Below are 11,356 nucleotides of genomic sequence, written 5' to 3'. Positions count from 1 at the left end.
GACTGTAGTCTTTGGAGCTGGGCATGGTGGCCCACATCTTCAACCCCAGCACTCGAAAGGCACAGGCAAGTAGATTTCCGTGAGTTCGAACCCAGCCTGGTCTACAAAGAGAGTTCCAGGACAGCTAGGGCTGTTAGAGAAACCTCATCTTGAAAAACAAATGAACAAACAAACAAACAAACAAACAAGAATTGTAGCCTTTGAGTGTCTTACAGATTTGCTGCTGAGGAAGAATTGTTACATATAACATTTCATAGCTATGGACCGTGCCTGCCGGACTACCATCTTCCAGGCAAGATGTGTCCATTGGTGCATGACTATCACTGGTGCAACCAACTGTCCTCTGCTTGGATTTAATGCTCATTCCATAGCCAGGACTTTATGTTTGGTTCTGTAAGCCAGAGGGAGAGATGAAAGGATCCAGTGGGGAGTTACAGCTATTGTTTTAAGCAGCTGTGCTGCCTGTGCGTGTTAAATTGCCCTTCTAGACACTTTTTTACTGCCACAGATTTTTGTTGCTGTCAGCCTTGGTCAGCTATAGGCAACACTTATTGCAGAAACTCCTAAGTAGTCAAACTGCTGAGAATAAATGACTGTTGCCATGCATGGTGGCCCAATGCTTAGCGTCAAAGAGAAGATGAAATAATTATGTATTTATATCACCCCCACCAAGGCTCAGAGAAGCTCAAGACCTACTTTTATGTGGTAAAAGGTTAATATCTTCATAATTTCACTTGGCCTTCATTGGAGATAAGGAAACCAACTATTATTTCATTTTACTTTTATTTATTAATAGTAACAAAAATCAGAAATAACAAAAACAAGTTAAATGGAATACGGAAGCACAGTAAATACAAATGCATTTTCATAACCTCATGGGAACAGAAATCTGTTGAAACTGTTTTCTGAAGTTTAACTATTTAGGCCATAGGAGTAACCAAGGCATTCAGAGGGTTCACATGGACTTGCTTGCCAACGGAGGAGCCTGCTTCCCCAAGACTGACAGTAGTATCCAGAGAGTCCTGGTATATGTATGTGGAAAGACCTCCCTGGGTCCTGGATCTTAAGAGACACTGATGTTAATAAAACAAAAACAAAACACAAAATGAAAACATGGAGCAAGCCCAGGGAACTTGCAGCCTTGCCCTAAAGGCTTCTAGAGGACTCTAGGTACTGAAGTAGATGTAATCTTGCTTGTTGGTTCCATGCAAAGCTCAACCCAAGACTTCCCAGGCTACTTAGCAGCTTTTCATGAATGGTTCAAGGATCACCTGACTCTATGGTGGTTCAGACAACGGCTGCCTTAGTTACACAGAAGTAGCAGAACTCGAGAGGAATGTGTGCTTGCCCTTGGGTAACTCAGTGTTACAGGGTGGGATAGTCTTGGTTGAAACCACTGCTCTAAAGATGACTGGCCAACAGACACTGCAGCTACTTGAACAAATTGATACACCTGCCCTCTCCCATGCTGTCTAAGAACTAGCAAAACTTTTGATGAAGGCATTGCTGCTGTGAGCACTTGGAAAGGGAGTAGAAATCTGGAGTGCAGAAGTGGGGCTCAGAGTTTTTGAAAGGGATTTCACAGAACACTCAGCAACAGGGAGAACTATTTAGGAGGAATTCCACTTCCGTCTCATCATCCCACACTTGCCTGTGCAGGAAAATCTCCATAGCTTATTCGGACGGTTTACAGTTTGAATTTTGCAAATGAGATAAGGTTTTGATTTTTTTTTTTTTTTTTTTTTTTTTTGCTATGTTAAATGCACATGAAACAGGACAAGAAAGAAGTCTGAGTATCAGAGGCCCAAAGAAAGAATTGACTTTCAATAACAGTTTCTCTCCCGGTGCTCAGTTAAAACTCAATCCAGATTCAATCTCCACTTTTCTAACCACTCCAATCTCCAATCTTCTAACCACTTTCAAATCTGAAAACTTTTATCATCATCTATATGGGGAAACCTCTGACTCTGTCCAGAGATGGTACTCATGTGCACCATTGCTAAGGAAGCTGAGAGTTGTCCTTCCTACTCTCTTCCTGGCAGAGTGACCATGAGGTCCTCACACCCAGCCACCTGGCTAGAATTATTTCCACCAAAGCAAAACTTGGCCATGCTGTTCCTGGCTGTCTTTTCTTATTGTGTGGCTTCATCTATCCTAAGGAAAAGGTAACTAGTCACAGGGCCCTAGCTCTCTTTGGATCAATTGTCTAAACCACAAACTACCATATATTAAATCCCAAGATGCATTTTTATCAGTTCACTAGCCAGAAACAGGAGCAGCTAGGACCACAGTCGCTCTCTCTGCCAGTTAGTCATAGGCAGCAGGCTGGCAGGCTGGAGCAGCCTGAGTTTCCATTCTCGGAACTTCTTACAAGAAACAAAACCAAATTAACCTTTTGGATCTCAACAACTGTCTATGAAGACTCTGTCTGAGGGAACTCTTGTGCTTCGTGGCATGTAGCTGATCTTCTGAAAGCCCTAGATGGGGGTGTGGACTGCATCCAGTCTAATATGTGCAGGATAAGGGGCCGTTTGTGTTACAGAGTTCCCTGTACCTGGAAAAATGCCCAAACCCCTTTCATCTTCACTTCTGAAATAGTAGGACTAATGAAAAAATAATTACAAAAGCTTAATATCTAGTCAAAAATGAAATATTAAAAAAACAATAATAATAATATAACGGTAATAACTGAGGAATGAAGTCAGCTTGCAAAAAAAAAAATGTCTTTTACAGAGAAATAGCACCTTTGGTAAAAAAGAAAAATGTATTTTAAATTTTTGGTTAGGTCTCCATGGCGCTTGAAGGACATAAGTATCTGCATCATTTAAACACACCCTCCAGGGAACTCCATCCAAGTCTGAGGGACACAGGTAACTAGTGGGTCGGCTGTGTAATCAGGTGACTGTTGGGACCAAAAGGAGAAGCATATTTGCTGTAGGTCTGTCATGGTAACAGTGGTGACAAGGGTCAAAGCAGCAGGGTTTCTCCCTACAAAGCTCTCCCCCCCACTTCCTCCAGCAGGGCCAGCTCAGAGCTCCCCCCACCACATGCGTTTCCTGAAGCTTCCTTGCAGCCGCTATGACCCCAGAAAGGCTTCATTCAGACCTGCCTCTGCTTCTCTGCCAACCTGATGCTGTTTCCTTATTTGCCTCCAGCCCCAAGGTGCCCTTTAGTTTCTCTTAAAGCATTCCTAGAAATGAAGGCCGTGGCCTTCCCTCGATAGCCGGCCACCCTCATTTCCTTTATTGCAAAACAAACAAAATAAGGTTCGCTGCCATACAAGAAAATACTGTTGATTTGGTGATTGCTGCAGACTGTGTATACTGGGCTCAGCACTGAAGAGGAGGTGCTGGGCTCCCGACATGGTGCTATGGGCTTCTTCTTAGATCTCTTTGGTGTTTACCTTCTTGGTCTTTTCCGCTGTTCCCTTTGAGATGTAAGAGGATATAATCATTACAAAGATATTAAAAAGTTGATTATACCCAGACTTTCCATAGCATCAGTAGACACATGATTATGTTAGATTTTAGTTGCTTATGTGTATGGTCCTCCTTGAGTAATAAACATGAGGTTATGTCATTCAGGGTAGTCTATGGACTTACCAGCTGACCCTGTATGAGCATCTTATGAATCAGATATTATTGTCCCAGTGTTAAGGATAAAAGGGTATTAAAGGGAATGTGTTCTGAATCCAAACCCCACAGATGTAGTAAAGGCAATGGGTCTCAGAGCTGCACTTGTTGGGGCCTGAACTTATTCAGCATTCCTAGTGCCCTTGAGAATATTTTGAAGTCTACATCTTAATGTCTTCAACTGTAAAAGGAGAGCAATTCTATACCAGGTCTCCCAACAGGGCCCAGCACATTCCTCCATAGATGTACACATAGCCAACAAGGGCTTAACACCATTAGATGTTAGAGGGGTGTAAATGGAAACACAATGTTCGGATGAAATAAAGAACAGTAGTAACACATGCTGGCATGGATGTAAAGAAAATGGAGACCTGTTGGGGAAGATGCATAACAAATGGTGTTCGGGAAACAGTCTGGCAACCCCATGGGATTAAACACAGAGTTCCCTTATGGTCCGGTTTCTACTCCTAAATATATAGGGGGAATGAAAACATGTCCACACAGGAGCTTGTACAATAATGTTCACACCGGCATCAGTCATTAGAGTCAGAAGTCACCTAAGTACCCATCATGTATTGAATACATACAAACTATCACATATATGGAATGGCATTCACATAAAGAGGAATGAAGTAGATTCATACTATAAGCATGAACCTGAAGAGCATTATACTAAGTGGAAGAAGTCAGACAGAGAAGGGTCATTCTCTATGACGTACCCAGACCAGGGGCCCCTCTAATGTCTAATGGTGTTAAGCCCTTGTTCGAGATCTGTACATCTTTGGAGGAATGTGTTGGGCCCTGTTGTAAGACCTGGTGTAGTATTGCCCTCATGTTACAGTTAAAGACGTTAAGATGAAGACTTCAGAGGACACTCTTATAGTTGAATAGTCAAGTTTAAGCCTAGGTAAGTGTGCCTCTGAGACCTATTGTTTTTAAAACTTCTGTGGGGTGTGGATTCAGAGTCTGGAAACAGATTAGCAACTGTCAGAGGCAGAGGAAAAGGAAAATGAGGAACAGTTTCTAATGTAATGGAGTTTTCTGGGGAGGTTAAAATTTTCTGGAACTGACAGTGGGGAGTAGCTGACGAACTTAGGAACACATTGAAAGTCACTCACTTGTGTAGTTGCACATTTAATTTCATTAATTATTACATAGTATTGTTGCATAATATTAATTTCATTAATTTGGGGGGGACGTTCTTTGAGACAGGGTTTCTCTGTGTAGCCCTGGCTCTCCTAGAACTCACTCTGTAGACCAGGCTGGCCTTGAACTCAGAGATCTACCTGCCTCTCCCTCCTCTCCCCCAGAGTGCTGGGATTAAAGGTGTGTGCCACCACCAACTGGCCAAAATTGCACATTTGAAAGAGGTAAATTTCATGACATGTGAATTCTACTCCAATTTCAAAACAGCTAGAAAACTACTGACAACCACAGCTAGCATCTATGAAACACAGTTGGTACTCCATGTCCAGCTGCCTCACACTGAACATTTCTCAGTGAACACCAGCTTGATGTCTTACAGCCCGCACTGCTTCAGGTTTCTCTGATCTTAGGAGTCTATTCTACTCACACATGTTGGAGGACAGAAATGCTAAGAGTTGTTCCTGGTAGCCACTCTAAGGTGATGGCTGATAGAAGGTTTTCTAGAGGTACCCCAGCCCCTCCTACCCCATCACATAACTCCTTCAGGAAGGGTCTGTATCACAGTTTGATGGTATAGGTGAGATGGCACCATCTGGGATCTCCTGTGTTAAATGAAGTGAGTTTCCCTCATCTCCTGGGGCACCAGACAGCTTCTCAGTGGTGTTAAGAGTCTGGTTTAAAAAAAAAAAAAAAAAAAAAAAAAGAGTCTGGTTTGAACCAGCACTATGATTGTCACTCACCTGGTGCTTCTGGAGTTCCTGGGCATATCTTGTCATCTCCTCTTCTGTGTGGGTCTGGACCCCCTTCTGATTCTTTCCTGTAAGAAGAATCAAAGTTCAGAGCAGGGGGCCTGTGCTAAGCCAGGGAAGACACTACCTAACAGACTCTATTCACCCTGTGGAGGGAGAGTTGTACTGCCCACTTTTCTCTTACTATTACAACATCCAAGGCAATAGAGACAAGAAATCTATCCTAATTCTTTGGCTTCTGTTCTTGCTATTTTCTTCAATAATGCATACCCATAAGACATGCTAGTCCTACAGAAAAGTAATGACGACAACTGGGTCCCAGCCAGGAAATTCCTCTGGGGGAGTGATTCTCAGCCATTCCCACACCCTCACAATGTCCAAGAGAATATTTGCAAATGTAATTTCTGGCTCAGGATGTAGTTCACTGGCAGAGTGCTTGCCCAGCATGCAAATGGCATCCCCATGCCCACGCTCAACGCCCTAGAACTGCAAAACAAAGAGAAAATAAATTCAAATGGCCTGGCTTTCACCTGCAGGAATTTTGATGTAATTGATTGGGGTGGGAGGCAGCTGAGTACCAGAGATTTTACTGTTTGAAGAGTTTTCTAGGTCATTCTATACACCCAGGGTTGATCACCACAACATCTAACAAATATTTATCAGGTACAGCGATAAAAACAAACAAACAAACAAACAAACAAACAAAACAGTACAAATAAAACAAAAATCCAAATCCAAAATCCAAATGACCTAACAAAAACCAAACCCTTCACAGATCCTCAAGATGTTCTGTTGTTGGATTACAATCTAGAAGGTTTGGAAGTGTGCCTGGGACTCCATTTACTGAACGCAATATTTACCATTAGAAAACAGTAGACCCGGATAATCAATCCATCCCTCACAGCTACTTCTCATGGCCCTGGCTCCTTTAGGCATTATCTCAATGCCCCCCTTTGTGTCTTTGAGATTTGTGATCTAAGATGGTCCTGCTAGCTTTCTGGTACTGGCCTGAATTTATGGCTAACACTGCCTTCCATGTACACGTTGGTATTCTGGGCTCCTTGGCTAACATGCTTTCCTGGGTCATTGATTACTGTCTCTTAGTCATCATGTTACGATCTCCCTGAACATAATAGTACCAACTTTTTCTTGCCCCAGTTAACTTATTAAACTGTAAACTCGGGCCACTCTTGTAGGTATAACTTTTAAGCCTGGTTCTAATTGACATGGGTGTGATTCCTATTCTGGACCTGGCTTTAAGACTGTTCTCTGATTTGCTTACATCTGGGTCATTGCTTGAGTCTGGCTTTGATATAAGTTCCCCCTTGATCTCTGGCATTACTGTAGTAGAAGTCTCTGATGGGACACAAGTGGTTCTCACTTATTCTTTGACCTCTGCTCTGCCTCCCAAACTCTGACACCTGTATGTCCTCAATCTATCTTACCCATGTCGCAGTGATCTTAATTTTAAATTTTTTAATTTATTTTTTTTTACATTTGTTGTTTGTTTATTTTTTCCTACATGGTATGGAAAATTAAGTCATCTTGACCTCTGACCAGCTGACTCTTTTATACACAGCATTTCCTTAAGTGTCATAAGGATTAAGTTGTTTAGGATGCAAAGACCTTGGAAGAGCACTGGCATGCATTTCTCACACATCAGTGTTTTCTTTCATGATGACGGTTTCAGTCTCTTACTGCTATTTATTCATGCTGTGGGTCATCCTTCTGTAGCAGGACATTTATTCTACACTGTATTTGCAGTGGAGCTCAGTGATCAGGCAGTAGAAGAGGAGGTGGAGCTGGGAGAAGAAGAGAGGAAGGGGAGGGAAGTAAAAGAGGAAGGGGAGGAGAAGAAGGAGGCTATGGACCACGGATAGGTCGAAAGCTGTCCTGGGTAGCAACTTCTATCAAAAGGTTAGATATTGAGTAACAACTCTAATTGTGTGGGCATCTTGTTGATTGAGCAATTCTAAATATATAAATCCTTTAGATAATCATTAAGCTTTAAGAGTCTCATTTCTACCGAGTACTGTGAGGATGGCAGATATTGTCTGGGGTTCAGCCAAGCTTTGTGGATGCAGTGTGGTGGATTGGCAGAGCCACCCCCCCCCCATGTTGGCATCTTGTGGGTGCCAGGGCCTGTGCATCTAGCTAGCTGAAGGCCCGGCCAGAGCCGAGGAGCAGTGGGAACAAGCTGGACCGGGTGCCATTTTCTAAATATCAGTAGTGACACCCTTCTCTCTCATTTGAGGCCTCTAGAGTGATTTTCACACCTGACACACCTGGAACAAGCACTTTACACACAGTGCTCCCCGGGAGCTGTGGGTTTCCTGCTTACTTCCAGTCCCTGGCCTTTCTTTTCCTCACCATACCCCTTTCACCTTCTCTCATTCAAGTCACAGCACTGCTCGCTCCTTCTGTAATAAGTACGACTCACCATCACAGGTCATTGCTGTGCAGACCCAGTGTCCACAGGAACAAACACAGCGATTGCAGTCCACCTCGGTCTCAGCTCCATCTGCATAGGTTTCATCCTCCAGGGAGCACTCTGTTGGACCATAAACAAAGACAACAGTTAGGACATGAGATTTGAGTGGGGTGGTATATTTAATACAGTCTGGGCACTTGCATGTCCCCCTTCTCAGACAAGAACAGCCTTGTCTCTCATGGGCAAATGCCCTATAAGTTTATGGCCTCAACCTCATCATGGAGATGATGGGCTGGGGACAGCCCAGTTTCATGGATGGGGGCTAGATCAGTTATCTCTGCAGAGTTCTACCAGTCTTTCCTTCTCTGCAATGCTTCCATCACCAACAACACTCAGTTTCTAGATTGGACATACTCTTCTCAGGAGGGTTGAAGGATGGGTTGAGACACTTGAGGAACTCTTGGAAGCTGAGTTTCCAGTCAGCGTTCTCATCAGACAGTTCAATGAGGGCATCAACACAGAGGCCTCTGAAATGAAACAGGGGAGAAACACTATCAGCAAGGCCTTGGCTTCTCCCCTAAGAAAGGAAGAAAGCATCAGGCTCATAGACACCAGGAGCCCCAGACAAGATCACTGTACACTGAAAACACTTCTCTCCTCTTTGACCCGTCACACTATGACCCAATAACTCCTATAAACCTCCAACTTTCAGCTTACTAAGCTGGGTTTCAGATCACTTAAGCAGTTCATATGCTTCCCCAATGACAACTAAGGGCTTGTGAATGATTTTATCCACCTTGATTAATAAATGTTCCCACCATCTGCATACCTTCCTCTAGTGTAGACTGTCATCCGTGTTCTGACTGTCAAGTCAACCATTCCAGAAAAGAGATGACATCAGAAGAGAGATGACAGATGGCATGAAAAGGAATATAGAACTTGAAAGAATGTAGTGGGTTGGTCTGGGTGCTGCTTGTATTCAAATGCTAGATATTGGCCCCCAACATCTGGTTGGCCCTGATGAGGAGAGCCACATATATGCCAGCCTTTGTTGTGTAAACCTTGTCCCCCAGGTTGTCCCTGATTGGTTAATGAAGATGCCTACAGCCTGGGCTGGGCGGAAGAGAGGGAGGTAGAGTAAAGGCTCACAGGTTTGGGGTTGGAGGAGAGATGAGAAAGAAGAGGAGGAAGAAGGAAGGAAGTCACCATGGGGTTAAGGGATCACATGCACATGCCATGAGGGCTGGTCTGTTGGAGTAGGAGTGGCCCAGGCAGAACATGGCAAGTGATATCTTGGGGATATTGACAGGGAAGCAGACAAAATAGCACAGAGGGCTGATATCTGCCCAGCTCTAGTGTTTTTAAGCTTATTATAAATCTAAAGACTCTGTCTTTTATTTGGGAACTATATGGTTTAAGTGGGGTAGAAATTTCAATAGATATTTAAAGACAACAAGGGGGGCATAGCAAACCCCCAAACTAATATTTATGCCAACAAAAGAATATTAAATTTAAACAAGAATCACCACATCACCATTCTAGAGAGTTCTTTCAGAAGTTTTATTGAGCCTTCTCAGTTCTGTCACCCACTCTGTTGCCTAAGACTTGGGCCCCGGCTCAGCCACTTTCTACTCAATTGCTCTGAACTGGTTATTCAGTCTTTCTGAGTTTATTTTCCATAAGGTCAAGGACTATGGCTCAGAAGAATCACAAAAGCTGCACTTTGAACTTGTTGTGAACAAAAGAGAGGCACCTTTCCCATGTTTAATTCTTACTGATGTACCAGTTCCATACCAGAAGCTTCTTTGTTTATTAATATTTTTCTAAGACAACACCAAGAAGGACATACACTCATAACAATTAGGGAAATCTATATGGAACAGCTAGGATCATCTTAAACACCAGGAATGGAATTATTTAGGTCTACAACTAGAGAACACATAACAGTTCCTTCAAAAGATCAACAATAGAATGACCAGAAACAATGGAGGTACGATATTTTCTTCTAAAATTATATTCTTTTTTCCTTACAAGTTCTGACCCCAAACAGTAACTGCCTGATCAGATATCAATGTGGCTTGATATCCCAGTTTTGTAATGTTCACAGAATAGATCCAGACAGAAATCTCACTTTTCTGTTTCTTTCACATTGGCCCTGGCAGTATCTTTGCTGGTGGAAGGGGTTCAAATCCCACCCCCTCTCAGGCAACCTTCCCTGCGGACCATATCCCCAAGCACCTACTCCTCACCTGAGCAATTTGTTGTTCTCCTGATCAGCATAAGTGGTGATGTTGATGGCTGTTTCATTCTGCTCCACGAATTTTAGGAATTCACTGGAGTCCAGGTGAGAGTCACCATTATCAAAGCTCTAGAGAGAGATAGAGACCTCTCAGGAGTGCTTAGAGAGCCCCAGTTTTATTAATGCATCCTCTAGCCTGATCCCCCAGTTCATCTTACTCTTAACACATTCCAACCCTACCCTAGCCTGGCCACAAGGTCCCTCAGTAGTAATGGCTCAGATCACTGGGTACCCCAACTAGGAAGTGGTACTCCAAGATGAGCATATGAAAGAAGACACAGGGGAGGGGTTCTTTCAGTATGGATCCTGCTCAGGAAGGCAGCCTGTACAGATGTCTGACCTGACACTGTCCTATAGACCAGACCATTAGTAAAGTCAGTCTCACACCCTAGTGAACACAGAGCAAGGTGTGGCATTATTAAGCAGTAACTTGGAGTCTGGGAGGTGAAGCCCAGGGTGTCTGATTCTAATAGGCCACTCAGGGTCAGTGGTAGTGCAAATGACCTTCCAAGTTCTCTTTGGGACTCACAGAAGTCTATTTTGCTGTTTAAGACCAGCCTTTCCCCTCCACCCTCCACTGGGGCCGATGTGTGCTCAGATCCTCAGATCACACTTCAGGCAGATGACCTGCTGATATCCCAAGAACACAACTGAACAAGGAGTGGTCAGGTCAAGCATTATTCCCTCTAAAGCAAGATGCTAAACCAAGATGTCAGCCATCGGCAACTACTCAAGATGTCTAAGTCCTGGCAACGAGAGGCATCAGTTTGAAGGTTTAGATCAAATTCTGTGTTGGAGGCATCTGCTCTCCTAACTAGATCCAGTGGTACCCCTCATTCCCTACACTTTTCCAAAGGCTGTGCTGGGAAATGATCAACATCTCCATGTTACTTTCAAGTTGGTTCCTTACACGATGGAAGAGAGTCTGGAGGAAATGTCTACCTAGACCTCCTAGGCAAGGGCAAAACAGCCCTTTTTTCTCCTCTCATGGCTGACATGGGTCACATGCTGTAAAATTTCCATAGCATATACAGTGAGGGGAATCCATGAAAGAACCATTAAGTCTTTGCTTAGAGCCTGCCTATCACTCTTGTCCTGA

At 43.5% G+C, this 11,356-nt stretch overlaps 1 protein-coding gene across 1 annotated transcript in view; it reads right to left on the bottom strand.

The window, feature by feature from the left end:
* Positions 1 to 1,718: 1,718 nt before the first annotated feature.
* Positions 1,719 to 11,356, bottom strand: part of Fstl1 (follistatin like 1) — a 54,061-nt gene continuing 44,423 nt past the window's right edge. The window contains exons 7-11 of the mRNA XM_034514785.2: positions 10,208 to 10,326; positions 8,373 to 8,485; positions 7,968 to 8,078; positions 5,519 to 5,595; positions 1,719 to 3,427 (exon numbers count right to left, since the gene is read on the bottom strand). Coding sequence (XP_034370676.1) covers positions 3,383 to 3,427; positions 5,519 to 5,595; positions 7,968 to 8,078; positions 8,373 to 8,485; positions 10,208 to 10,326 — 465 coding nt within the window. The 3' untranslated portion in view covers positions 1,719 to 3,382. The remainder of the gene's footprint in view (positions 3,428 to 5,518; positions 5,596 to 7,967; positions 8,079 to 8,372; positions 8,486 to 10,207; positions 10,327 to 11,356) is intronic.

This window comes from Arvicanthis niloticus, chromosome 12 (assembly GCF_011762505.2).
Source record: "Arvicanthis niloticus isolate mArvNil1 chromosome 12, mArvNil1.pat.X, whole genome shotgun sequence".
NCBI classification, from domain to species: domain Eukaryota; kingdom Metazoa; phylum Chordata; class Mammalia; order Rodentia; family Muridae; genus Arvicanthis; species Arvicanthis niloticus.
The sequence above is the reverse complement of the archived record's forward strand: the minus strand, read 5'-3'. Positions and strand labels throughout refer to the sequence as shown.